This window comes from Falco peregrinus, chromosome 9 (genome assembly GCF_023634155.1).
Source record: "Falco peregrinus isolate bFalPer1 chromosome 9, bFalPer1.pri, whole genome shotgun sequence".
NCBI lineage: Eukaryota > Metazoa > Chordata > Aves > Falconiformes > Falconidae > Falco > Falco peregrinus.
The window spans coordinates 21,461,596-21,489,118 of record NC_073729.1 but is presented as its reverse complement, the minus strand read 5'-3'; the positions used below and the strand labels follow the sequence as shown (position 1 = coordinate 21,489,118).

Below are 27,523 nucleotides of genomic sequence, written 5' to 3'. Positions count from 1 at the left end.
CAAATAACTCCGCCTGGAGTCAAATCGCTAAAGGTAGACCCAGGAGAAAGCAAAGCTAAGAGGCCATGAATGCGTGTAGATTAGAAAAGTCAGTGTGTTGGCTGTGACACCAGTCCAGCTGTGGGATGGATCCCCTGCTGCAGACAAAACCCCCTTCTGTCTGCAGTTGTGGGGAGAGGGAGGTGGTCCTAGCCAGCACTGGGGGGCTGTAAGGGAAGAGGTAGAGAAATATCAGGCTGGTGGGTCTTGGGTTTAGGCTAGTAGGTCATATTTTGGAGCAAGAGATAACTCTTGCTAGCCCTATCACTCTGGGTTTTCTGTGTAGATCAACATTTCTGTACCACAGCACATTTAAGAGGTGCTTGACTGCACACAGTGGGGAAAAAGTGCCAACTTCTTTTAACTGTCTCACCAGCTAGTGCCCACACTCATCCCCAGCTACTAGCTATGCACAGGCGCTTCAGCTCCTGCCTTTTTTTATTATCCATGTTTTGACAAAAAAGGGTTTGGGACACAATTTCTTCAGGTTTTGTGGATGTCAAAGGCAGGAGGCAGGAATGATACCGGCATGAATACAGTGACTCCATGGCAGCTGAAGATCTGGCTGCTTGAGTCTGCACAGGTGTTATGTTTATTTACAATTTTGCTCATGGTAGTTGAGCCAGGCACAGCTGTCAGTGTGCTTAGGGCAGATGCAGAGCCTCGGCTGAGCCCGGAGCAAAACACAGTCAGGCTAACAACTGGATTTTTCTAATGTCCGTGAAAACTGTGTGTTGAAGCAGCAGGCACATGATAGTTTTGCTAAGAGGAGGATTGTGCTGGCTCTGGTGAAAGAAGGACTCCAGTTTCTTGGAGGTGCAAGAGCAGGGAGGTCATTGAAGGCAGAGGGAAAAGGGGCCAAAACGTAAAAAGAATCTGGAGGGGGAACCTGGAGCAAGGTATCTGGCTCTTCCTGGGATGGTGAGTTGCACGTTAAATGTGGTGACTGATGAAGCCAGGTCACCTGCAGACCAGCATCGCACTCGCCCGACAGCAGCTGGCTGCTCTGCTGTTGTTTGTCCCTTGTGTCAAAGCTCTTCCCTGGCTACTCAGCACGCTGGGAAGGCACCATCCCTGGTCGGAAAGCATCCTGCTCCTGCAAAGCCACCATTCTGTAGTTGCTTCCCAGCTCAAGTCCAGGCTCGGTCATGGCCGGGACGCATGGCCCGTCTCCTCAAGTGGTCCTGCGGTGGTTTGTCCTGCACCCATGGCACTGCCAGGCTGGGGAGGGGGGCTCAAGTCCATGTGTCTCGTTCTCCTTGGTGGCTGGTGGCTATACCTCAGTGGAGTACTCCATCATGCTGGGGGAGAAAGGAGAGGGGCGTTGTGGAAGGGAACTGTCCAAATCAGGAAGCAATGGGATTGTGTGGAAAAATATTCAGGGTGGGAACATTTTGCTGAAAATAAGTGGAGAAAAAATGACACACTCTGTGGAAAATCCCTGTCTGTGGGAAATCCCTCTGCCAACAGGAAGCCAGATTTTGAAAGCTGAACTGTGGCAGCATGGTGCTTCCTGAGCTCTGCTCACCTCTGCTCTCAACTGGATTTTGGGTGGCAGCTGGGACAAGGTGACCGTGAAGAGGGGCAGGCTGAGCCCTCCTGCAGAGCGGGGCTCAGTCCGTGAAGGACAGCAGCAGCAGGGTGGCCCAGCCCATGGCTCTCAGCTATACTTGTTCTGTTTCTAGCTGAAATACTTCATACTTTTTTTAAACAAAGTTTAAATGGAAAATTTGGGCAAGATTGCTCCTTGCTTTAACTTGGAGCTTTTCTTTTTCTGAAGGAAAAGCCAAAGCTGAGCAAACCCTTCCTCTGGTGAGCACTGTTACTGAATTGCCTCAGGTGGGACTCATTTCACTGACCTCAAGTGCCTGAAAGCCAGCTACTAGGCTAGTGAGTGAGGCCACAGGCACGGAGGGAGGCAAGTCCTCATTTATAGGTAAAGCAGCTCATCTTAAAAAGAACGTTTGCTGCTATAGGTTGCAGGAGAGGCTGGGCTGAAGGCTGGGGGAGAAGCTGCCCTGGAAAGGGTGATGGAGGAGCTGGCCTGAGGGCAGGAGCTCACAGCCCCAGCTTCTCCCTGCCTCTGCTGTTAGCTGGGGGGGGCTCTGGGGTGGGTGGACCCTGCAACCCGGCATGTCTCCTGTGGGAGGCTGTGCCGTCTGCACGTAGCAGCCCCTGGCACCTTCCAGGGCATGACCCACCTCAGTTGTTTACGAAGGTTGCTGTGTTTTCTGTCCAGAAATTTATTCTTAACCGACTGGGGGACATCGGGGATGTACCAGGCTGCGATCACTTTGACGCACAGAGCCACGTGCTGCAGAAAGCAAAGGGAGCCATGGCGGCGGGTGGTGGGGAGCTGCCCGGGTGGGCTAACGTGGCCCCTACGAGTGGCACGGACCCAGCCCGTTTCTCCCTGCCGCTGTCCCCCTGGTTGCCCAAGCCGTCTCCCACCGCCCCGGGCCCTCACCTCGAAGAGGATGAGGAAGGCAAGGCGGGCCGCGAAGATGTGCCAGAACTGGACAGTGTAGCTGTAGTCATCGGTGTTCCTGTAATCCCGGTACCTGCAGCACAGCCCCGTCGGTGCCAGCCCAGGTTTCCCCCGTGCCAGGCGCCGTGCCCTGCCTCAGCTCCCTCCGTGGGGGTCCAGGAGGAGCCCTGGCAGTTTCCTCCGTATGGCTGCCTCGGAGCCCTGCTCCACAACCCGCCCGTTCCCTGGCTGCAGGCTGGATGTCACGGTGAGGGGCTCGGGGACAGGGAGGGGGGAATGCTGCTGTGCGAGGGCCATGGGCTGCTGTTACCTGCATTCCTTGATCTCATCCCTGACAAAGTCCGGCAGCATTTCTGGCACCTTTGTGTAGGGCTCGAAGTCCTGAATGCGGAAGACGGAGAGGCTGTGGTTGATGTAGCCGGTGGAGCAGCTGCGGGGGAGGGGGGGGAAAGATCACATCTGCGCACTTTGGCCCGGCATTGAAGGGGTGCTGCCGTGTCATGGCCACGCTGGGGGGTTGTGGCATGCCCCAACTGAAAGCTGCAGCTCTTGTGTCTTCTAGGGGACTCGAAGGCCTCTGATTGCTCCAAAGCCTGTCTGCAACTTCCATTTCTATGGTTTCCCTGGTATGTGGATTCTCAGGTGACTAGTGGTATGGCTTAGCACAGATTGTAGGCTCCCATTTTGGGGAAGCCAGCACCCATCTGGGGCTTTCTCTCCCCTCCCTAGCTACCCATTTCCACAAAGCCCGGGGGAAATGAATGTCTCCGAGACTTCTGTCCAGCTTGACTGAACTTGGCTGGTGAGCCAAGGCTTGGAGGAAAAGGGGGAGGGCAGGAGGGAGCATGCGCAGGTGCCCAGGCAGTCCTGCAGCTCCCCAGCATCGCATGGTGCTCTTTCCATTCAGTGCTACCAGTTTACCCACCACAGGGATGATGCGAGTGGGAGGCTGGCAAGGATGCTGAAGATGGTGCCATCTGGAAAACCCTCCCCTGCTCCCCTTCCCCCTTCCACCTCCCCACCCCATGGGGGAACAGCTCAGCTGCCTCCTGCTTCTGCACCAGTGGCACTGGGGCAGGGACACCACAGGCAGGGCTGTGAGCAGCCGACTGGCAGCACTCACTCCATGCCAGTGCTGTTTTCCATCATGCAGGGGCTGTACGTGTACTTGTAGACCTGCATGGGAATGAAGTCGGATGTGATAGCAATCACCAGTCCGTTCCCAATGACAGCCAGGATGCCGACGGCCTCCAGGACCTGCAGCCAGATTCCTGCGGGAGAGGAGCAGTCAGTGAGGCTCGCTGCCGCTGCCCAAGGGTTGCAGACCAAGCCCCAGCTTGGGGACGTGTTTGGCACATCCAGAAGAGGTTGAGGAAGGAGGACTCCAAGCTGCTTCTTAGCCTCTGAAATTGCTTCCTCATCCCCAGCCCACAGCTCTCCCTGTGCTCCTCTGCCTCGGCGGCGAAGTGATGCCAGCCCCTGGCAAAGGGATGCTCAAGGGCTTCATAGGGAAAGGACTTAGCGCCAGCACCACTTGCCCAAGCAGCAGCACTGGAAGGACTGTGCTCCTGGGGCTCCATCTCACCGATGTCATTGGCCTTCCTGGGCACCATGCGCCGGTACAGCCGCATCATCTTGATGGCATCCAGGTGGATCTCAAAGATGTTGTTGCAGAACGCCAGCAGCGGGGCGAGGGGAAAGGCAGCGACGAAAATGGTGGTGAAGCTGTACTGGATCACTGTGGAGGGGGAAGATGCCAGGTGCTGGTGTGAAGCCACCGTGGAGAGGACATCGCACAGGGTCCTGCCCACTGCCTGGGTTTGTCCTGCTTTGTCAGAGCGGCTTGTGCCAGAGCGGCTTTGCAGAGGTGAGAGAGGGAGACAGACCTGTCTGGGGACCCTGCATCCCCACAGGGGACAACCGCCTCTCACTGGACTGCCAGAGAGGGAGGTCGGGGCCGGGGGGGGAGCTCCACAGGGCACTAGTGGAGTCATCGAGGCCCTGGGGGTTACAACCGTCACCTTGACACTCCTGGGAGGAGAGGAGGGTCCTAGGCAGGGGCTCAAGGCCAGCACAGTTGCCTGCTCTCGTCTTTTGGGAACGATCTCCTTGGTGTGCCAGAGCTCTTGGAGCTGGGTCTCAGAGCTCTCCCTTGCCTACCTATGGGCTCCCCAGCATCAGGCTCTCTCCAGCCAACGAGGGCATATGGCACTGTACCCAGCACCCCTCCTCACTCGACCCCCTGCCCTACATACCCATCTCCAAGAACTCGTCAAACAAGCTGAAGATGTTGACCTCTTTGAGTTCATAGTTGCTCAGCCAGTGGCTTTTGCAGGGGTCCTCAGCTGCCTCCTCCTCTCCTAACACCATGCTTCTCTTCTTGGAGCGCCGCTGCTTCTTGCATAGCTTGTGTTCTATCCAGCTGCAAGGGGAGGGAGCAATTTGTACGGCTGCCTGCAGGGGCTAGCAGGGCTGAACTGCTGCCAGTGACAGCCCTGGCGACCTGAGGAAGGAAGAGGATGAAATCTTGGCCCAAAGACCAGGGTTACTCTCTGTAGGAGCTGGGAGGCTGTCCTGAATGTGCAGGAGTACCAGCAACACTCTGGGCTGGAGAAAAGCTTACGGGACGAGATATTCCATCACGTTGCTGATGGTCTGTTTGAGCAGCATAATGATGGCCATCTGGATGAAGAGGTCGGTGATGCAGCCGCTGGGGTGGCACTGTGAAGGGGTGAGAGGAGAGGACTTTTGCCCTGCCCGCAGGGTGACCTGGCCTGAGGGGCTGTCTGGCCAAGGCGGGTACCACAGGAGGAAGCTGAGATTCCCAGAGCCTCGCGGGGCAGGAGAGAAAGGAAGAACAGGAGTTGTGATGTGGGTCAGAGCTTCATGGCAGGTCCCTCACCTCCTCCAGCCTCCACCTGCCAGCAACGCGCATGTAGTTCCCTGGGTGGCCGTTGATCCTGAGCGAGGAAGCAACAACGGCGATACCTGTTGAGCCCCACTGCTGACCCCCGTTGGATGGACATCCAGGCACAGCACAGAGGGCAAGGGGCTTCCCCCACCCACTGTGCCCATGGGGCAAAGTCATGGCCCTCCTGAGGTCCCCGATGGGGTCCCTGTGCCTTGCGGGGAGGGCAGGGGGACTGGGCTGTCCCTGGGAAAGTTGGGGGTGCATGCCCCAAACCCAGGCTCCCCTCTGCTTCCCCCAGGTCCCCAGCCACCACTCACCGTCCCAGGAAAAAGGCAATGTAGATGAGCGAAGAGAAGTTTGTGAAGAACTGGAAGGTGAAGATCTTCACGGTGAAGTTGTTTTCACGCTGGGAGAAGGTCCGTGGTTTTTCTGGGGAAGGGAGCAAGGCCCAGGGGCTTGGTCATAGAGTGGAGGGACCCTGCGCTGCTCCCTCTCGGGTGCCACAGCAGCTCTTTGAAGGTCGGAAGGGTGTCTCTGCCTCTTGTGGAGCCTTCTCTGCCCTCTGCCTGAGCCCTGTGATGGAGCTGAGCCCAGCTAAGCAGGGAGGTCGCTCAGAGCCGTGAGAGGGGGCCCCTCAGCTGAGAGGAAAACTGTGCTGAGAGCTCTCCTGCAGCCGTGGAGGCTTCCTGCTCATGCTGGGTCTCTGCTCTGTAGGGTGACAGCCCCTCCAAAGCATGGTGTGGCTGTGGGACAGCCATGTGGGGAGCTGGTGAGCTGGAGGGCTGCTGGCCTCCCATGGGGACCTGCGTGGCCAGAGCTGCCTGGCAGATGCTTCGAGATGGTGGGGGAAGGGAAGGGACCAAGGGGTGTCGTGCTGCAGTCACTGGGTGCTGCAGGGTGTGGGTGCAGGGGGGGACAGCCCCCAGTGTCCCTTACCCAGGTCACAGAGGTAGAGGGCCACTCGCCGGTTGACCTGCAGGAGAGATGCAAAATGAGAGGGGAGGGTCAATGGTGGAAAAGCAGAGAGACCTGCTGCCCACCCCGTGTCTCACTGCACCTTGTTCATGATGACAATGGTGATGTAGTGCAGCACGGCCCCTGTCATCACTGCCATCGTGTTGGCCTGCTCGCGGAGGAACTCTGAGTTGCTCTGGCTGAAGAAAGCCGTCGCTATCACCCGGTAAATGACAAGTGCGTGGGCGATGCCAATCAGCACGGCGATCTGTGGAGGAGGGTGATGGGGTGGTGAGAAGCCGTGCATGGGGGGCACGTGCTCTATCTCGCCTGAGGACCACCAGCCCTTCAGAGCCTGGCTCCCTTCACCAGAGCTCCTCTGGATGTGGCCTCAAGTGCAAGCCAGTGCTCTTCGGTGAAGGACGAGAGGTTCTGGAGGTGGGTGTTTCCGTCTAAGCTACTTGTCTAGACTCTCCCCATTGGCCCGTGGGGAGAAATGAGGGCATCGAGGGTTCGCCTCTCCCTGCCCTCTGTGTTACTGCCTTGATCCTCACTGCCTCCCGCTGCAAGAGCAGGGCCTTCAGCCCAGGTCCCCAAAGGACAGGAAGGTGTGAGCATAGGGAGGCCCCAGTTCCTTCCGATGGGCACGGACCTGCCCTAACAACCTGGCTTCTATCTTTGCTCCAGCAATAGGACGCTGAGGTGCTATTTGTGCAGCGGAGTAGGGAGGGGAGGAGGAAAGCCCATGTGCCCTTAAACCAGATCTCCCTGTGGTCACCCTGGCACATACCATTACCAGAACCAAGAGGAGTATGATGGTGCTGCGGAAGTAGGAGTGCTGGTACCGCCGGGGCTCGTGCTGCAAATTATTAATCAGCTCCATGGCCAGCTCCTCCTTTAAAAAAAAAAAAAAATTAAAAAAAAAGCAGGGGGAAGAAAGGATCCAGGTGGGCTGTGTCCAGGTAGCGGAAAGTCCAGGGGTTGTTGAGTTAAGGGGGATGAACAGCACCGGGGAAGGACAGGGGTGAGCACCCAGCCCAACACACAACAGTGTGGCCAGTTCTGAGTCCAAGCCCCTGTGTGGGTGGGGAGGTGGCTAGCAATGCAGAGAGGTGGCTAGCATCTGCTCAACTCTCTGGAGGCCTCTGTCTCTCCTGTGACCCTCCCAGGACTGTCAGATGTTGGCTTTACTGTCTGTTTAAGTGTCTCCATTAGATGTTTACATCTACAGAGAATCGGGCTGGGCAAGGGGGGTCCCTGTGCCATGTCTTTTCTGTAGGTCCAGCTGACTCCTGCCTTGAAAGGGGAAGCCCTGAGCAGGAAAGATGACATCCTCACCTCGTCCTCATCCCACCTGTACAGGTCCCAGTCGGTGACCACGGTGGCTCTGTGCCTCTTCCACAGCTCCAGGAACACAGTGGCTGTGGGGGGGAGGAGAGAGCGCTGTGGCACTTGGGGATGGCTCTGGAGAAGAAGTCACACCTCCATCCCACCGAGCAGGATGGATAGTCACAACAGCATCCAACCTGATGGCAAATCAGCCTGGACTGCCCTTGGCCTGTGAAGGGCAGGTGGCCACCTCTGCATCCGAGTGTCCAGGAAGGGCCCTGTTTGCACAGCAGCCAGGGCTGGGCCCCCCGTGGCCATGGGGATGGGGATGGGGGTGTGCGGGTGAGTGTTTGCCAGGAGTCAGGCCAGCTCTACTGTCCATAGGGGATCTGGTGTAAATCAGAGTGAATGCCAGGGCTGTTCTGCTGTGCCAGGCAGACACGTTATTCTGGATTAATGAAAAATACACCTTCCAAGAGGAACAGGTATCCCGCACTGCACCCCAGCACGGCTGCACCTCTGCACATCCATTTACAACCGCTCTTTCTGTTAACCTGGACTGGACTGACCTTCCTGGGCTTGTCCTGGTGTAAACCAGTCCACAGGGACAGGCGAGACCGTGTCCATGACCTGCTCAGTCCATGGCTTTGCAGGCGAAATGCCCACCCCATGCTTGTGGTACTGTTTGTAACTGGAAGGGCTGTAGTAAAGCCAGATGAGATGTGTAGCTAATAGGGTGATGGGGTCACATAATCTCAGAGCCCAGGGCTCTGCTGGGCTCATTCCACAGCAGGTAAGAGATCGTGCAGCCATCTGGGAAGGTTGGTGAGGGATCTGGCAGTCCCCTCTTCCTGCAGCTGTGACCACTCGCCGGCAGCTGCTAGGGAAGCCTGTCTCGTGAGGCTGCCATGGGGGAAAGAGCAAAAGCTTTCAGACAGGGCAGGTAGGGAGCCTTTGGAGAGCTGAAGGAAATAGCTGGGGTGATTTTGTCCCTTGCTGTGTCTGGAAGGAGAGCTGATGGCCCTGGAAGTGGAGGAGACGAGGACTACAGAGCCCCTGAATGGTGAAGACCACTTCATGGAGTGTCCCATTGTCCTCCACCTGCTCTCCCCTAAGCTACAGCGGGCTGTTCTTCTTGGCACCAGGACATCAACACCTACCCCAGATCGCCATGAACATGGCAAACAAAACCGTCCCCCTCGTTGTCAATCATGTGAGTGACCTGGAGAAGGTGAAGGAAGAGCGTGATGGGGGCAGCACAGTGTGGGGGCTGTGGCACCCAGGGGTCCATGGAGAGGGCTCTGCCCTGAGCAGCCCCTGTGCCACCCGCTCCCCACCCTGGGACAGGTAAAGATGCTGCAGGAGGGAGATGGACACTGGGACTTGTTAGTGATAAAATCTTCCTTGGTGGTGATGGAGACTGTGACCTGGCTATAGCTCCTCCTTATCACAGGGGTTAGTGGAGGTTTGGAATAGCTGGTTTAGTGGGGTGGCCTTTCTAGCGGTGGAGCAGCACAAGCTGGGCGTGCATCCCCACCTTGGCCTTGAGCCTGTCTGGGGAAGGGGCTGCCTACCTTGGCATAGGTGCAGGTTTCGGAGAGGAGCCAGAACGGGCACTTCTGGTCGCAGAGCGGGCACATGATGGTGTCATTGGCTTCACAGATCTCCTTGCTAGAGAGAAAGGCATGGACGCAAGCAAAGGGGAATAACTGGCTCGAAGCCACATGTGTAGCAAAGGCTCGTGGACGGGATGCACATTTGGCATTCCCAACTGCCTTACCTCACCTGGCTGGAGCTGAAGACAGTAATCCCAGCCACAAAGACCACCAGCCCCACCAATGCGGCAACTCCCAGCAGGTAGGTGTACCAGCCCAGCCAGGCAAAGTACAAGGCCACCTTCTCACCAAAATAGCACCTAGAAGGAAAGGTGAGATGCGGAAGAGGGGTGGCAATGACTGACAGACCAAGTTGCAATCTGTGCCTGCAGAAGAGTGTTAGAAAAGCCGAGCTTAAAAAGATGAGAGGGCTGCAGGGCACAGTGCTTTTCCGACCAGAGCAATTTCCCCTTCTGGGCTCAGCTATCTCCCTGCAGTGCTTTTGTGTCTCGTGGTGCCAGTATTTTGGGCTTTCTGGTGTGGGGAAGAGGTCTGGAGGCATGGGTAAGAAATTGGTGGTAACTACTGACTGATGGACCTGCCTCCCCTCCTGTATTCCAAAGGAATTAACTGTCTACCAGCAGTCAAAGGTTGTGATGTGCTTGCTGGCCTTTAAAACAAACAAAAAACCCCAAAGCTCCTTCTCATCCCCCTCCCCCCACCCCAATTTCATACTCGGCCCCTTAAGCCTTCCGTGGTAGCAGCAGGGTATGGCATACTGGTCTTAGCAATGATGCGTTGTCTGACCTTGTGCACCACAGAGGCACAAGGAGCCCCTAGTGCCTCTGCCAGAGTTGTAAACTGCAATAAACATTTAAGGAAGGAGAGCATATCTCTATTTTAACATTTCATCTCCCCAAGGGAGCCCACTGACAACTTTATGAAGTAGCATGTTCCTTTTGCCCTCCTTCCCCTGACAGTGGAGAGTTAGTTTTCTTGCCCTTTTAAAATTAGAGCTGTGGACTTCCCTGAGTTTGAATGCGGTTATAGGAGCCCCTTGTGCCTTTAATACCCCCAGTTTAGCCTCAGGCTAGATGTGCTGCACGATGCTATGCTGGGTTACCACCTCACCTGCCTTTTGAATGTGGGAGTGTGTGGTTGAAAATGAAAGGGCTAATTAAAAACCGTGGAGATGTGGGGGTTGTTTCATACTGCAAAATTAGCAGATGGAGCTCTGTGCCACAGGGATCCCCCTTAGGCTAAGAACTTTGCAGGCTTCAGAAGCAGCCAAATACATGTGAGAAGAGCCAGGTTCAAACTAATGATGTAAAAAAAAAACCATGGGAGCCTGGCAAAGGGCTTAAATCTCGAGGCTTCAGGTGGGACCTCTTGGTTAGAAGGCTGCGCTGTGCCTCTTCTGCCTGTTACCTGATCTTCTCAATTGGCTGTCGGCGACATATACCTCTCCAGCGAGCCCACTTGTGCCTTAGGAATTCCGTTAACTCTTCTTTCTGCAGAGCAGAGAAGTTGGATGCAGGAATATTAGGGCAACCGTAACCCGCAGCCCAGCTCCCAGGCAGCTGTTGGGAGCTTTGTGTGCCCCTCATCCGGAGGGGTCTTGATGCAGCCCCAGTCACCCAAGGGTCTCCCCCCCACCCCTGGTCCTGCTTCTCCGCTTCTCCTGGCTTTTCCTCCCAGCACCCGTGAGCTTGGCCTCACCTCGTGCAGGGGAAATGCTGTCTCAAAGACCTTCTTCTTCATCAGGTTGTGCAGCTTCTCTGGTAGCAGAGCAGAACAGAGAGAATTAGTGAGGCGTTGCTCTCACTCTGTGTGATCCCTGCCAGGCAGAATCACCCCAAACCTTTTCTGGAGCCTTTGAGGGAGGCAAAAAAATAAAACAAAAAAACAACCAAACCACAAATGCCTGGGAGAGGCTGAGCTATTCAAAGGGGATCAGCACTAATCCTGGTGGCTGCGCTGCTTTGCCGGGCTGCCGCAGGCTGCATGGCGCTGGCTCTGGGCGCCAGCTAGGCAGGCGAGCACTGGAGGATGCTGGAAAGCCGGAGCCCTGTGCTGCCCGGCTCATCCCAGGGTGGCAGGGGCTGATGAGCTCTCCGGGAGGCACAGGAGAGCACTGATGGGCAGCTGCGGTCAGGGGTTTGGGGAGAGTGGGTAGGGGGCTGTTGCTGGTTTCTGCAGTCCAAATCTCCCACCCTCTCGATGCAGCAGCAAATTTACTGGTCTGAGCTGCACCCTGGCTTTCTCCCCACTCCTGCATCCTGCCCGGGGGTGGCGAGGCAGCTGGGGATGCTCGTGCCTGCTGCAGACCCAGGCTGAGCACTGCCCGCTGGCCCCCTTCTCTTACCAAGGTCGGGCGTCACTGTGTTCTGCAGGATGAAGTTCACAATCCGTATCCTGAGCAAAAAGAAACTGTGGTTAAAGGCTGCTCGGGGGATACAGGCTTGTGTCGTGTGGCCCTGGAAAACGGGGGAGGGAAGGGAGGAGGTGTGCACCAAAAACCAGGGAAGGAAGGGGGCAAGAAATGGGAAGCTGGCTGTGGCCAGAAGCTGGCAGCTTGGTAGGTGGAGGTGGCCTGTGGAAAATAAAACCCCTGGCCCGTCTGTGAGCTGAGCTGGAAAATAGATGCAGGTGTGGAGAGAGGGGCATGCAAGATGCTGGGGCCAGGAGCCCGGCTCAGCGCCCACCTGGTGGTTGCTGGTACATCATGATGGACATCGGGGTTTTGTGGCCTGCTGTTAGAGTTCCTCAGGAGCCACTGGTATTTCCGAAAGATCTGGTTTGGGGCACGGACTCCGTAGAATAGCTTCTTGTCCTCAATTTTCTAGTGGGTGGAAGAGAAGGGCTGTTAGAACAGCGCTGGCAGAGCCAGAGGGGCAGGGAAAGGGGCAGAGCTGCAAGGGCCAGGGGCTGTGAAGCCCTGGGGCTGGGGTCTCCTCTGACTGAGCAAATGATTTATTTTCTAGCACCGATATGTTGATCAGCTCAATGGTTCAGGTCTCTCCCATCCCCTGGGATTCAGGAGCCCAAACCAGGCTTGGATCCTGAGTACCACAAGTTAGCCAGGTGTCTGCTGCCTTGTCCTCCTATAGCCCCTCACCTTGATGGCAAACCCCTTCTTGCTCAGCTCATCCAGGAATTTCTTCCTTTTGATCTCCTTCTCACTGCCCACTTCGTGGATGTCGCTTACCAGGACGAAATCCCACTTCTCTTCATCCTGCCCACAGAAAACACCAGGGAATTAATGGGGCTGGCAAGCAGAGCGCTCTCCTCAGCTCCAGCCTCAGGGGTCTGGACTTTCATCGTGACTGTGTAGAGGGCCCCTGGGAACTGGGAGTAAGCAGGAGAATAGGAATGGGGAAACTGAGGCAGCTGCTGCCTTGACACTGCCCTGCTTCCCTCTCTGAGCTGTGCTGAACTGCCTGGAGTGCAGAGGGAGCAAAGCTTACCTGGGGGGCAAATGGGTCCGTGTCTTCAACAGGAAAATCCCTCCAGGGAGTCAACAGAACTTCATCCTATGGAAGAGAAAACCAGCGAGGGCTTCAGCAGGTTCCCTGGGAGATCCTGTGTCTTAGCACGGAGCAGACCTCTCCCTGCAGATGTTTGGGTGGCATTGTGATGCCCCGGACCAGAGCTGGCTGCCGGCGGTGAGCAGCACTGCTTGTGATGCACAGAAACCTGCCCATTGGTGAGGCCTGCCTGGCGTGTAGCTGCTCCAGGGTGTATCAGAGCCCATGCAGATAAAATGGCATTACAACATAAGATCAGATTCACCTGGCACGGTCTTCCTCTCCCAGCAGCCTTGAGGGGATGCCCAGGGAGGAGGGTAAGAGCAGGCTTGTCTGAAAACTTCTGCTATACCCTCCTGGTCTCCAGTCGGGGTCTTCCTGAGCCAAGTACAGCTTTTTGTTTAGGGACCTGCTGCTCCGTGAAGTGTGCAGCCCTCTCTTGAACTCAGCGCCCAACATCTACAGCACCTTGGGGCTATGAGGGACCTGGCCAGGAGAAAAAAAACCTCCCTCTGCTCTGGACTTCATTCCTTCTTGTTTGGCTTGATGCCCTGACACTTGTACTGGAAGAGTGTCAACACTTGACTGTCTCTCTATGCTACAGTGGTTTTTACAATCCTTAGTCACCCTTTTCCTCTCTTCCATTGTTCCTATCAGATAGGCACCGCTGGCTTTTCGGTCAGGGTGGGGAAGGTAGTTTTAAATTGCAGCGAAAGGAAAGTGGGGCACTGACAATCAGAGGCTTGCACAACGCTGCAGGCAGCAAGTGGAAGATGAGTCCTTGAAAAACACAACAAACGCCTCAGCCTGCCACCATGGAGCAGCAGGGCAGGTGAGCTGCTGGTGTTTGGCTTCTGCCCTCTCGCCTCCGCTGTGCTCCAAAGGTGAAGGCAGTGCAGGGGTGAACACGCCTGCTCACCTTCACTGATTAAGGCTCATTATGATCAGACACTCCAGCGGTGCAGCTCTAGAGGTGCACAAAGCAAATGAGGTGGCCCTGTGGCAGCAGCTTCCCGCTGCAGTTTTGCAGACCCAGGGTGCCCCTCCGCTGAAGGACGCTGCAGGGAGCACCCTTGGGTGGCATGGGCCTGGTGGGCACCCAGAACTGGGGCACACCAGCTTCAAACCACTTCGTCCCCATCCTCTGTGCCTGGCTTCCCTGGTGCCTGGTTCTGCTGCCACAATCCCCTCTTAGGCAGGAGTTCAACCAGCCCTTCAATGGACTGCTGAGAGCAGCTGGGCTTCCCAGCCCGGAGAGAGCCGTGAGTTTAATGCAGACATGCTCTGCAGGCCACGTTGTGAACAGGGATAGGGAATGGATCCTGTCTTTTAAAAGAGTGTTTTGGTTTGGGGTTTTTTTGCAGTTCTTTGCTGTGACTCGTGTTGTGGCCCCACACACAGTTACGCTGTTGTTTCTGAGGCACGGTGATGCAGCATGGAAGTGGGAAGGAGCTGCCAGGGGTTGGGGATATCGTCGGTCAGCATTGCCACCAGCGATGTGCCCTGAAACAGCGGCCAGCCAGACGAGTTCATCCAGCTGTAATCTTGGAAGCAGAGCGGTGGTGGTGCAACCATGCCCTGATGTAAGATCTAGATCCCAGGCTTTCACTGAAGAATGAGGCCACGGGAGAGGAGAGTCTGGGATGAGAAAGGGCTGAAATCTCTGCCAAACCCTCTCCCACATGGAGCTCCGGCCCTGGCTTCACCCAAAGCAAAGAGCCGTGAGGAGACTGACCGACAGAAAGCCAAAGTGAGAAGGTTTGAGAAGAGGGATGATTTTCCCCAGAGGTGCTGTTGCAATAAGAACCAGAATTTTTCACTGCTATAAGGTACCCCAGTTTAGGTCAAGACACGGAGAGGGGGTTATGGTGCTGTCACCTGCTCTGCCCGCGCTCTAGGCAGGCCTCGGGGCGGGAGGGTTGGGCTTTGGCTTGGGCTGCTCTCCCCAGGGGGGTAAGCACCCAGCTGGGGCACAGCTCTCAGTGTCCCTGGCAGAGAGCCCCTCTCTGGGCACAGGGGGGTGGGGGGGTGGGGAGCAGGAGTCATGTGGGGGCTCTGCCCCGTTGCTGATGTTCTGGTGCTGGCACAGCTCTAGTCCAGCACCACCATTCTGCAGGCTGTGTTGTCTCATCCCTGCCTGGCTGGTTTCTCTCAGCCTGCATGTGCAGCGGCCTCATCCTGCACAGATTGCCTGCTGGGGGCTGCCAGCCTTCCAGCTCTACCAGTGATCCCTGCAGTGTTGGAGGGGGGACCACTCTTTGGGGACAGGGAGGGCTTCAAGGTGTTCCTAAACACCACTGGGGCCAGCACTTTGATGCAGCTGTCCTACTGGCATCGACCCCTGTGGAGCTCAGGATGACCTGCTGGCATCACAGCTTGTTCCCAGGAGGCTCCCAGCAGTGAGTCTGTGGGCACCATCCCCTGCTCGGTAGCCAATGCGCCCTGACCAGCACATCAGCTTTCTGAGGAAGAAGCTGATGGGATTACCAAGGTGAAGCCTGACCCCAGATCCCTGATGGTGCCACCAGCCCCTGTCTGTGCCTCAGGGCCTTGCCCACAGGGAGGGTGCTAGGGCTGAGCCTGCAGAGCTTCAGCAGAGCATCCTTCCTCCACCAGCATGCCCAGCTGTAACATCACTCATCCCTTAGCCCTGATGCAGCCAGATCCTGCCCCTGCTTCTCCATGCTCCTGAAATAGAAAGCGCTGGTTTTAATCCCAGGAGGGACTTGTTGCTTTCTGATTTTTCCAGTCAAGCCCTAAGAACCGGTGGGGATGCTCCTCAGGCTGCCCGTGTATGGCGCTCTAAGCGATAAGGATGTGGTGGTGGCAGGGTCTGGCTTTTCTCTGTGTTCCCACAGCAATGCGATTTACCACCGGGACCTGCCCTGCAGGCGCTGCGAGCACCTCAGTGTAGGACTGAAAAATGGGGAGGAATTTGTGAATTATTTGCAGATTAGCACAGGCAATTCCCATCACCCACCTCCAGAGCCGTAACAGATAAAAATTGCATTCAGCTGCAGAGGGGAATTTGCAAACCTGTGATGGTAGATGGGCGGCGTTTCAGCAGGTTTAATCCATGACAGTGGATGCTGGCATCTTGTGAGGCAAGTGCTGCTGTGAGCCTGGGCTGCTCAGGCTGTTGTGCAGGAGCCCAGCCTGCTTTTGGGGCTAGATGTGGCTTGTACATGGGGACATGCTGCAGGAGGCAGGGACTTGGGATCACCAGTACTCCTACACCTTTCTTTTTGGTTTGGTTTGGTTTGATCCAGGGGACTAGCAACACTGCCTGCCTGATTCTGGTTGCTTTGCTCTGGAGCACAAGGCAGCTGGATCGCCCCATGTGCAGGCAAGGCCACCTCAGCTCTGGAGCGGTTGTAAAAACCCTGGACTCTACTCCCTGTTATCAGGAGTGAAATGGGCACCATCCTGCTCTCCTGCCCCGCGGTTGGAGCAGAGTTTGGAAGTGCACCGTGCAAAGGTGTAGGAGAAATAACCGGCACAATGAGAAGCAGGAATTTCAATGTTAAAAAGGGTCTGCGTGCTCTGGAGCGTGCCTGCTCTCTTTCCAGCTGTTACCAGTGGGTCCTTGTCGCAGGCCAGGTAACCCACTGCCCTGTGCGAGGTTACTGGATCCTTCAGAGACATGGGAATGGGCACCCATGGGTTGGGGGTGTAGCCACCTCTGTGAGTAACTCAGGCAGAGGACCCCGACAGGATCCAGCATCCTTGTTTGCTTTCTAATTGTGGATCTGTGAGGGTTTGGGTGGTTCCCATCACCTACACCGAGATGAGCAAATTGCTCTTATCTTGGGGATGTTTCATATGAGCACTTCCCTTGGAGCAATTCCACCTTACATCAGTTTCCTAAGAAATGTGACAACCTTTAATTGGCCAGGCAGATAGCACACCTCTACATTCACTAGCTGCCCCAATCTGAGAGAGTTTGCCTGTCTTTTTGAGTAAAAGAAAACGCATCTTTTCTTTCAAGCTAGAGAAAGAAAACTTCACGGCTCCCCCTCTCCCTTTGCTTTATTTCAGGTGCTCCAGAAACATCTGGGCTGTCACCTCCACTGCTACACACAGTGCCTTTTCCTGGGTTTATATAAGCTCCAGATCTGGCCTCAGTCCAAACCATCCTTCTCTGATCTGTCGCCGGTACTGAGATCCGGGGCTGTGCATGACCCTGCTGCATCCTGGGGGGCTCAGCCCTGCCCTGCGCCCCGGTGGTAGGGGGCCGTGGAGCCAGCAGCACCCACTGCCTTCCCCGCCACATGTGTGCGGTAGGAATGGGTTTGCTTGCTGGAAAGAGGAATGGGAACCCTGTAGTCCTTTCAGAGTACTTTAAAGGCTGAAAGCACAGGAATGGCAGAGGTCGAAGCTTAGCGCGCCCCGTGTTTCCAAGCCACAGGTGGCTCAGAGGTGCCGGAGAACAGCCCCATGGAAATGGCCGAGCAGTTCCTGTTTCTTACCTGCATGGTGAAGTGGAGAGCCTTTCTCTTCCCCTGTCTTTCCTTTTGCTCCTCCGGGCAGATCCCTGGGAGCTGCCTGTGGGGCAGGTGGTGAGGCTGCAGCCACAGGCAGGGAGAGCTGCAGAGCCCCTGGGGTTTCTCTCGGTGCGGTTTCCTTCCCCAGCTGCTTCGCCTGAGGTCTCATGTGAACCGAGCAGTGACTCGACTTCCGTGTGGGACTCTCACCTGCCTCAGCAGGGAGCTGCCTCTGCCTGGCAGTGGGCAGATATCAAGGAGGAGACGAGAAAGTTGCCCTTCACCTTCACTCAAAGGAGTGGCAAGCCCAGTACCGCCCCGCGGAGCAGGCAGGGAACCCTTCTGAGTTCCTCTTGCTCCAGCTCCAGCGCTCCGCCACCCCAGCCTTCCTCCGCCACCCTCGGCACCCGCTGTTTGCTGTGGACATCCCCAGAGAGGCGTCACAGATGGGACAGAAGGAGGAAGGAGCAGAAGTTCCAGAAAGTGTTAAACTATTTCTTACAAGGCAGGGGAAAACCCACTAAACCTAAAAAGCGAAAGCAAAGCTGAGCCGTGTGTAACCTGCCTGATTCTCCAGACGAAGTCTGTGTCCCGCAGGAGAGATTGGCTGTGGGAGGCAGAGCCTGGGAGCAGCACAGGCTTTGAGAGGGGATGGGATGGCGCCAGGGTGTTTGTTAACAGACAGGACGAGGAAAAGAGGCAAAGCATGAGCTTCCAGATAAGTGAGGAGACTGACTGCTCCACAGATTTTCCACTTGCATGCAGCCCTCTTCCTCCCTGCCTTGGGCAGTGGCCTGGTTTGCTCTCCACCACTTTGGTTTCCCTATGTGGCCTTCAGAAACCTTTCTGTGAACCTCAGAGAAAATCTGCTTCCTGGAGGAGTGAACAGAGATCGAGAAAGCCTTTCTTTATGCTTCACTAGCTGGCAAAACCAGCACTGGAAGTCATGTGTTTCTTTTCCCTGTGTGTAATAGTGCTGTTGCATGAGGGGCATCAGGGTTTGGTGTCAGCGATTATGGGAACATGGGTAAGTATTTTACAGTCCTTCAGAACAAGTATCCCCTCCCTCCTGGCTGAAGAGGAGAGCATCAAAGTGAGCTCTGAATGTTCCTCCAAACCACAGAGCTCTCCTGCCTCCCTGGTCCTTAAAATCTTGTCACTTCTAAGTAGCTACGATTTACTAGAGCACAACTGCTTCAGCCTCTGCTTTCCTGATGGCATTTCTGTCGGGATGCTGGGCTGTGGCCCACTGGAAATAGTAACTGAATCACTGAGTGCTTTCTTTGTTCGTAAAGGCTCGATCCATCTGGAGCTATGGTTTGCAGCAGGGTATAACTCTTTTTACAAAAAGAATGAGTGAAAAGGTTATTACATGTAAGCCAGGTCTGACAGGTCTCCTTATATCTGTTTTCTGGATATTTTTTTGTTGTTGCTTTAGTTTCCAAGCTAGGAAGAGCTGCCTTTCCTGGGTATAGCAGAAGGGCCAGTAACCGGTCTGGATTCCCTGGCGCTCTCCACCAGCATTGCTGTGAGTCGCTCTTAAATAAAGTCAGTCCTGCAGGCAATCCAGCTGCGTCCTGGCAGGAAAGGCAGCAGCATTTCCAGACCGTTGTTCCCAGTCAAGCCAACATCACTCTGCGGCTTTGCCAAGTGCCTTGAACAGACTCCGAACCAGATCTGCAAATTTTTAAATAGAGGGAAAAAAAAGAAAAGAAAAAGAATTTGTCTTCCAGATTTCCTCTGTGTGTGCAATTAGAGCAGAGCAGGGCAGGGAGCAGGCAGACCTTTGGCCTCCCAGGGGCCGCTTGCAGGGCTGGCTAGGAGGGAAGGACCAAAGACCTGTGCGGTGTGAGCGCTGCTGGGTTAAACGGAAACGGGGTTACATGTAGGTGGGATGCCCAGGTCGCTCCACCGTCTGTTGTGTCCTTCTGCAAACTTTGCCGAGGAGGACTGGGAGGACTTTGCTCTCCAGACAGTCCAGCTAATGGGATGCGGGCATCCAGCAGCAGTCCCAAAAGCCTGTGGGCTTTACTAGCCAGTGGGGAAGGTGACTCTGTGCCTGCAGGTTGACTTTGTCCAAGGTATCTGACCCCTGCAGCATCTCTCGTGGCACTCCAAGGAGACAGTGAGCTTTTTCTTCTGTTTAGGAGGAATCTGGCTTTGCCTAGGCAAGATTTATAAAGCTCCCTTTGCAGGAAGGCAGGCGACTAGATTGATAGTGTTCCTCTTTCAGCACTTTCCTTCCCAGCCAACCCTCCTGGAGTGCACCGTCTCAGCATTTATTGCTCTTGGGGGACTGGTGCTGAGGGTGGCAGCATGAAAAACTAGAACTGGGGAGGAAGATGATGTACCTTCCAGTCTATTGGTGAAAAATCTGCCTGAGACATGAAGTGCTGTGGAGCTCTGGTTCATATGTGTGCCAAGATATTGGAACCACACAAACCTTTTGTAAGCAGCTAGAATTATTTAAGATATTATCACACTCCCCTGCTGCCTCCATTGCTGCTGGGCCAGTCATATGTTCCCATCCTAATCCGCCATCGCACCAGCCACTCCGGGCAGTGGCTTGGCCCGCACTGGGCAAGCTGGCATTGAAGCTCCCTGGGAGCACTCCTTGACCTGTTAATCCTGGCTGGATGTGGAGATGGTAATTTCCACTTGGGAAGTGGTAATGAACCACTGAAGGCTTTCACATATGAAACCACTTCAGCTAGATGGAGGATGCCTGTCTGTGCTCTACCTGACAACAGTGCTTGCTTTGACAGGGAGCTCCTCTTCTGAGTGCAAAGGCTATCCTGCATGCAAGCATCCTTAATTTAGGATGGTGCTAAAATATTTATTTGCTCTTCTCAGTTCCCAGTGTCTTGGATTTTTTTTTCCCTAGGAGAAGAGTTTAAAGGGTATTGCCTTCCTGTATATCTGGCTAGAAGGACACGAAAGAAGAAAGATCCTTCAGAAGAGGTTGTTTAGAAGTTTTTAAGCCTCAGACCACAACTTCCTGGTTAGCGGGGTTGTTTCCCTGAACCACCTTTATGTCACTTGTGATCAGATTTGAAGCAGAGGTTCTTCATCTTGCCCAGGTACATTATTGATCCAGGATAGGAGCTGGCTGCTCAGCTTCATATGAGAGCCCAGCACTGGAGGTATCCTTAGCTACTACAAGAAACTGCAATTCAGTTTGTGTAATGAGTGGCACAAAATGGGTGGGGAAAATAAAAAAAGAGGGAAATTTGGGACTTTCCCCCCCCCCTTTATTTTGAAGACATCAGTGAAAAGCAGATATAGAGGTGTCTGGGGAAAAAACTGCTAAATGAAATGGGCTGGAGAAAATTAATGTAATGCTTGAATCCTACCTGCTTTTGGAAAAGGAGAGGGAGGACAAACTTCAGACAGAAGTCAGTGATGCTGAACCAGCGCACGAAGCCTGACTGGCACTTGTTGAGCCTGCTGGGGTTCAGGACCGATGGCAGTGTGCTCCTCAAGGTGCTTCAGGGCACCTGCTGGCAGGTCGGGCGGCCACTGAGCCGCACAGTCCCTGCTCCCGGCCCAGCTGGCTGCTGCCATCGTGTGAGCAGCTCGTTTATTTGCAGTCACGTAAGTGTGTCATTTCTTCCTCGGTTTCATTTCTATGCTCTTTTCTCCATACAGCATCCTCTGGTGCTTTCTGCGTTGTTGGGATGCCCAGAAAGAAATTTCTCCCTGCGTGCAAGCCGGGAGAAGCATGTTGTGTTTGGATTTCTTCTGCTTGAAGAGCCTGACCTCGTGTTGATCTCAAAGAATAATTTGGAAAGCTCTGCCACAGGTAAGAGAGCCCACGAGGTGGTGGCGAGAAACTGTGAGGATGCAGGAGCACACGACACCCTGTGCTTGCACTCGTCTCCCCAGACCCAGCCCAGCGTGCACCTGAAGAAGTGAGCCGGTGGCTGCCCCCTGGGCAGACCCACTGTGGGGAGGCTACAAACCTGTGCCAGCAAAAGCCACCTCTGCAAACAGGAGAGTGCTTCATTGCACAGCGAAGTGGGAGCTGGGACAGCCACCGCATCGAGGCTGGGGCTAACTGGAAAGCAGGTCTGGGGTACTTTTCAAGTACAACAAGCTGGCAAAGAGCACTTGTCCCCGAGTAATTCAAGTGAGTGCGTATAGAATTAAGCTGGTTTCTTACTTATCATTCTTTGGTTACTTTTGCCAAAAGATACAGAATTTTAGCATCAAATATTGCTACAATGCTCCTACAGTTTGCAAATGCAAAGTTTGTACTCTTGGCCCGTAGCACTGTCCCGTCACAGTGGAAAGGACTGTTTTCTTTATTCATTTTTTTTCTACTCGCCTTCATATTTTCTTGGAAAACCAGTGTTCTTCTCTGCTTTTATTTTTCCCTCTGACAAAGCAAATGCCTGCCACCTCAAGGCCCATTCACCAAAGATCTCGTGGGAGCACTCACCAGTGGTGGGGATGCTTCCTCCTGGGCGGCAGTGGAGCAGTCACTTTTTGCTCTTTTCAGTTCCCAGTGTCTTGGATTTTCTCCCCCCCCAGGAGAAAAGTTTAAAGGGTATTGCCTTCCTGTGCATCTGGCTAGAAGGATGTCAGTCAACACACCTAAATTCCTGATGCGCTTGCAATGAGCTGTGCTTCCCTTCTCCCACCCTGAGGTGTTATCAAAGCACTACTTGGATGTCCAGCTTGGGCTTTGACTTCAGAAGTTAGAAGGGACAGATTCAAGGGATCCAGAAAAAATGCTGGAAGTAGCATGGACTGTTTTTAATAATTGAGAAAAAGAAAAGGAGACATGACAGGTTAGAAGAGAAAATTTGAGAGAAGGAAGGTTAATTGGGTTAATTGCCGCCCTGACAAGGGCTCCGAGGGGAATTGCTAGAGGAAGAGGGTACTGGGGGAAGGGAAGGAGCGGTGGAAAGGGCAGGTTACCTCCTGTCATACAACCCCATTCGGCAGAGGACCAATGTGCAACCTGTAAGGAAAAGGGACACTGGAAGAGGGAATGCCCTCAGGCCAGGAACTTGGATCCTGCTTTGCAAGCCACAAAGTTGATAACATTAGATGATGAGTCCTGAAGGGAACTGCGGGAGTCATTCCCAGGTGAACCCCTGGTTACATTAAGGCTGAGGAATGATGGAATAGAATTTTTGGTAGACACAGGAGCTACCTACTCTGTACTCAACACTTGTAAAGGAGGTTTTAGACAAGAAACTGTAAATGTTGTTGGTGCCGCAGGGAAAAGCGAGCATTGACCCTTGCTGTAACCTTTAAAATTTAAATTAGTAAAGCAATGGGTAACTCAACAATTTTTATATATGCCTGAATGCCTGATGCCTTTGATGGGAAGAGATTTATTGAGTAAGCTGGATGCACAGGTAGTCTTTATTAACAGAGAAGTGCAATAGCTAATACCTGAATCAAAAGCTGTGGAGGCAAAGATTTTTGTTACAGAATACACACCGATCAAAGGAAGAAACCCCTGAAGAAGGAGAAGGTGCAGCAACCCCTTTGGTATGGGCTAGTGGGATCCCAGGTTGATCCAAGTTGGCTGAGCCAGTAAGAATTGTTTTAAAGTCCAAAGCCAAACTGGTAAGACAAAACCAGCATCCTTTTAAGTGGGAGGATAGGAAGGGATTGGAAGAGTTAATAGTGAAATTTTAAAATTATGGATTATTAGTAGAATGCAAATTGGAATGTAACACTCCAATATTGCCAGTAAAGAAACCAAATGGGGAGTATAGATTAGTTCAGGATTAAAAAGCCATAAATCAGATTGTCCAAGATGTTCATCCAGCAGTAGCTAATCCACATACCTTGTGATGTCCTTAAAGGAAAAAACCTAAGTGGTTTAAGGTGCTTGATCTTAAGGATGCTTTCTTCTGCATACCTCTAGGCAAAAGTAGCCAGGTGATATTTGCCTTTGAATGGGAAAACCCCACCACTGGCCACAGAACTCACTTGGACAGTATTGCCACAAGGGTTTAAAAACACTCCACCAGTATTTGGCAATCAGCTGGTAAAGGAATTGGAATTGTGGAAGAAAAGCAAATGCAGAAGCAATAGTATTACAGTATGTGGATGATACTTTATTGACTGCTGAAACTCAAGAAGAATGCTTGCAGGTGACCATAAGCTTGTTGAATTTCTTAGGACAAGGAGGATACTGCATATGAAAGGGCAAAGCCCGAACAGGAGAAGAAACTGTGCTCTGTCTAGGATCTGAGATTTCCCAAGGACAATGAAACTGGGAACCAACAGGAAAGCAGCAATCTGCCAAAGCCCGGAACCAAGAACGGTGAGGGAGCTGAGATCATTCCTGGGCATGGTTGGGTGGTGCAGACTGTGGATCCTCAGCTATGGACTGTTGGTAAAACCCCTTTATGAAACTCTGAAGGGGTCAAAAGAGACCATTTACCCTGGCCCCCCGAATGCCGAGCAACCTTCAAGAGCTTAAAAGCGGCTCTGATGTCGGCACCTGCATCAGGACTGTCTGATTTGTCTAAGCCTTTTGAGTTATTTGTATATGAACGACTATACCTGGCCTTGGGGATGCTGACACAAAGATTTGGAACATGGAGAAGAGCTGTGGGATGTTTCTCCAGACAGCTGGGCAATGTGAGTAAAGGATGGCCATAATGTTTGTGTGCTGTGGCCACAACTGTTCTCTTAATTCAAGAATAAATGTTCCATTTGTTTAAAAAATAATCCCATGAACAGGAAAAGACCACCTCCAGTGACCACTAAGCAGGGAAATTCACCATCCTGCTCTCCTGCCCCGCGGTTGGAGCAAAGTTTGGAAGTGCACCGTGCAAAGGTGTAGGAGAAATAACCGGCACAATGAGAAGCAGGAATTTCAATGTTAAAAAGGGTCTGCGTGCTCTGGAGCGTGCCTGCTCTCTTTCCAGCTGTTACCAGTGGGTCCTTGTCGCAGGCCAGGTAACCCACTGCCCTGTGCGAGGTTACTGGATCCTTCAGAGACATGGGAATGGGCACCCATGGGTTGGGGGTGTAGCCACCTCTGTGAGTAACTCAGGCGAATCAGCATGTAAAACTCGAGGGTTCATATAAGAACAATTTAATAGGCAAAGCAGAAGCTGTGCACGCAAGCAAAGCAAAACAAGGAATTCATTTGCTACTTCCCATCGGCCGGCAGGTGTTCGGCCGTCCCCAGGGAAGCAGGGCTCCAGGACAGAGGGGGCTGCGGCCCGCCCCGAGGGGGCCGGGGTGGAGGGCCCTGAGCAGGGGCAGGGGGCCCTGAGGGAGCCCGTGGGGAGGGGGCCGCGGCCCCGCCGTGAGAGAGCCCCGACCGGCGGCGGAGGCCGCGAGGTTGCTACGGCAACGCCAGACGCTCTGCGCTTGCGCCGGGCGCGCGGGGCGGGGCGCGCTCTGCGCCTACGTGGGGTCGCGCCGGGGTCGTGCCCCGCCCCTCACCCCCGCGAGCCCGGCGGCGCGAGCGTGGGGCCGCCCCCGCCGCTTTCCGCGCGCGGCCGTTAGGCGGGCGGCGCCGCCATGAGGCGCGGCGAGCGGCGGGGCCCCGGCGGGGCCATGGGCAAGGCCGCCCTGGAGGAGCAGCCGCCGCAGCACAACGGCGGCGCCCCCGCCGCACTTGCAGAGGGGCCCCCGCCGCCCTGCGCCGAGACGGACAGCCCCGGCCTGCGCCGCAGCACCGAGTCCGAGGTCTACGACGACGGCACCAACACCTTCTTCTGGTGAGAGCCGATCCCCCCCCGCCGCCGAGCCGCTCCCCCCGCCAGCAGACCTCGGCGCCGGGCCCTGCCTCCCGGCGGTGGCCGATCAGCGCGGAGCTGCGCGGGGAGCAGGTTTCCGGGCTGGGCGCTCGGCGGGGAAACGGGCCCAGCCCGTGAGCTGCAGTTGCCGTGGCTCTTGCTGTGCTTCAGCAGGTACCGGTGCTAACATTGAGAAACTGTGGGCTGTGGTGAAGATGTTATTCCTGGTGTTGTGGTGCTATTGATTGTTGTCTCCTGGCAGTTAGCGGTGATTTAGGACTGGCTCTTGGCAGTGCCGCCTCCTTCCTCAGCCCCGGCCCTAATGCCTCCAGCGAGCCGCCCCTTGCAGCTCAGCCTGGCAGACTTTTGTGCTGGAGTCCACCTGTTATATCAGCATTGTTTATATGAACTCCACCACTGAGGGAAGAACCCCCTCCCTCAGCCTCCAAAGAGGTCTTTTCTGTCCACGCTCTTTCCCGTAATCCTGATAGAAAGCTGAAGTTACTAAGCCAATGTTCTGTTGGTCAGGCATTTCTTACGGTTTTGTGGTATGCTCAGTCCAGAAAATTGGTGCAGGAAACCATGTCAGTGTTAGGCCAGTGGGACAGATCAGTTTCTTGTTAAATTCAGTCCTCATAAGAAGAGATGTGTTTGTACCTAGAAAAGTGCTTCTAAATCCCATCTTTGCTGGAGTTGTTCCAGAATCCGCTTCAGCACACGTGTGTGTACATGCATTGTTTTTCTGTGCATGTTAAAAGCACATCCTTTTGATTAAGGAAAGCAAGCTGACATTGAAGTCCCTTGTTTGGAATATGGGCTGAGTGATATGCTTTGGCTCGAGTTTGACATTAAGGAGTAGAAGGGGGAGGGTGCTTGGCTCTCACCCTGCCAATCTGGGCAGTAGTGGAGCGGAGGGTGTTGATCTTGATGAAGCTGCTGATTCTAGGTGACATTTCTGCTGGTACAAACTGCAAAGAAACACTTAGATGCTGCTGGATCGCAGAGTGGTCTCTGCAGAAGCCTGACATATGCAAGTGTAGCGGAGGGACATCATTGTCTTAAGGGCAAGAGGACCTTTCTTGGAGAGCACGTTAGTGTTGCCACATGTAGGCTGAGTGAGCAGTTGAATAGCTGGATCCTGCCGAGGTTTGCGGAGTAGTGCCGTCTTATAAATGGAAAATGGGTAAAACTGTTATTTTCTTACTGTCTTAGTTAAGGTGGCGCTTGCCAGGTGTTCTGTGGTGCCTTAAAACCACCTGATGCTGTTTTTACTGTATAATCTCACCTTGTTGCACCTTTTTCCTGTCCAGCATGCAGTCTACCACTTGTACAGAATTGTCATCCTAAAATAAAGGCTATAACTGCAGTTAATTTGCCCACATGAATTGTTCTTTTGGAAGTCTGAACGTGCTGCCGTTCTTTAAGGAGCGTCCCCTTTGTCAGCTAGTCCCCTCTATGAGGGCAGTGCACATAAGTATGTTGTTGAATTGTTCCTTATCTATTTATTTTATATTATTGTCCCTAGTAGTGTACGTCGCTTGTGCTGGCAGCCAGGAGTTAAAATGCTTCTAAGAGTTTCAAGGGTTTTTTCTACTGTTCCTTTTGACCCGTGCATGACAGCGTTGAGTGCTTTAGCATATCCTTTGGTAATGACTCAGTTCTTACAGTCGCTGAGAATAAAGATTATACAGAGGAACAGTTTTCTTCCTGTGACGCTTGGTACTCTTCTTGTGCTGTATGTTATGGAGGTGGTTACAGAAAATGGAAATTTAAGGGAGTAGGTGCCCTCTGTCTTTGCCACTTTGTGTGGAAAAGTACGGAAAGTACCATTTCTCTTTGCGGTTCAAAAGCTGGGGATAAGGTTACCCACATGACCTGCTCGGTTTAGAAAAATTCAAGAATTTGGGACTTGTAGACACAGTCAAAAATCATTCTAGAAGTAGTTCAGTTTGCAAAGGTAATTTTATGGCTATAAATGCAATCCTTTGGAAAAGTGGTACTTTCTAGCTCTCTGCCTGCTCCTTTACAATATTTTTAAAACTTTGAAAAGCAAGCTACATGCAGTGTAGTACTTAATTTCTTATTCAATCTTAACTTGCAACTGGAAAATACTATATTTTAATTACATTGTGGAAACCTGCTCAGTCAGTATACTTTGACAGCTCTTTTTGTCATTGGGAAATGTCAAGCTTGGTGATCTCTGTATCTTTTATCCCTGAACTAATTTCAGAACATCTATTCCTACCTAGCAGAGAGCTGGAAATACCAGGCCTGTCTAGCAAGCTGTTGTTCTAGGCAAACATGTTCACTGTTGTTTCCAGTACCTTTGATTGTTTCTTGCCTGTCTGCTTACAGAATTGGCTTTCTGAATGCAAACAAAGAACCTCTTTGTGACTGAGATTTTGACTTCTATTTTTCGTACTGTGTGAAGCACAGTAGAGCTGATATTTTTACTGAGCTAGCATGGAAAAACCA

The 27,523-nt window shown here is 53.7% G+C and overlaps 2 protein-coding genes across 5 annotated transcripts in view; one reads left to right on the top strand and one right to left on the bottom strand.

Annotated features, from left to right (window-relative positions):
• Positions 1-351: 351 nt before the first annotated feature.
• Positions 352-18,914, bottom strand: ANO9 (anoctamin 9). Its single transcript, XM_055814728.1, is given in 25 exon segments — positions 352-1,340; positions 2,241-2,353; positions 2,507-2,600; positions 2,838-2,957; positions 3,651-3,798; positions 4,113-4,265; positions 4,783-4,949; positions 5,151-5,248; positions 5,430-5,487; positions 5,756-5,867; positions 6,375-6,411; positions 6,496-6,660; positions 7,183-7,287; positions 7,731-7,813; positions 8,882-8,918; positions 8,920-8,943; positions 9,296-9,392; positions 9,502-9,636; positions 10,745-10,827; positions 11,036-11,094; positions 11,682-11,731; positions 12,022-12,158; positions 12,435-12,551; positions 12,784-12,849; positions 17,313-18,914. Coding segments are annotated over 25 exon segments (2,292 nt in total). The 5' UTR covers positions 17,319-18,914; the 3' UTR covers positions 352-1,312.
• Positions 18,915-24,742: 5,828 nt separating this feature from the next.
• Positions 24,743-27,523, top strand: part of PTDSS2 (phosphatidylserine synthase 2) — a 44,581-nt gene continuing 41,800 nt past the window's right edge. For 2 of the 4 annotated variants that reach the window (XM_055813988.1, XM_055813990.1), the window contains exon 1: positions 24,743-25,030. In XM_055813988.1, the coding sequence (XP_055669963.1) occupies positions 24,831-25,030 (200 nt within the window). In that variant the 5' untranslated portion in view covers positions 24,743-24,830. Of the gene's footprint in view, positions 25,031-26,036; positions 26,232-27,523 lie in introns of those variants that run through there. The other 2 variants (XM_055813987.1, XM_027790159.2) reach the window with 2 other exon arrangements.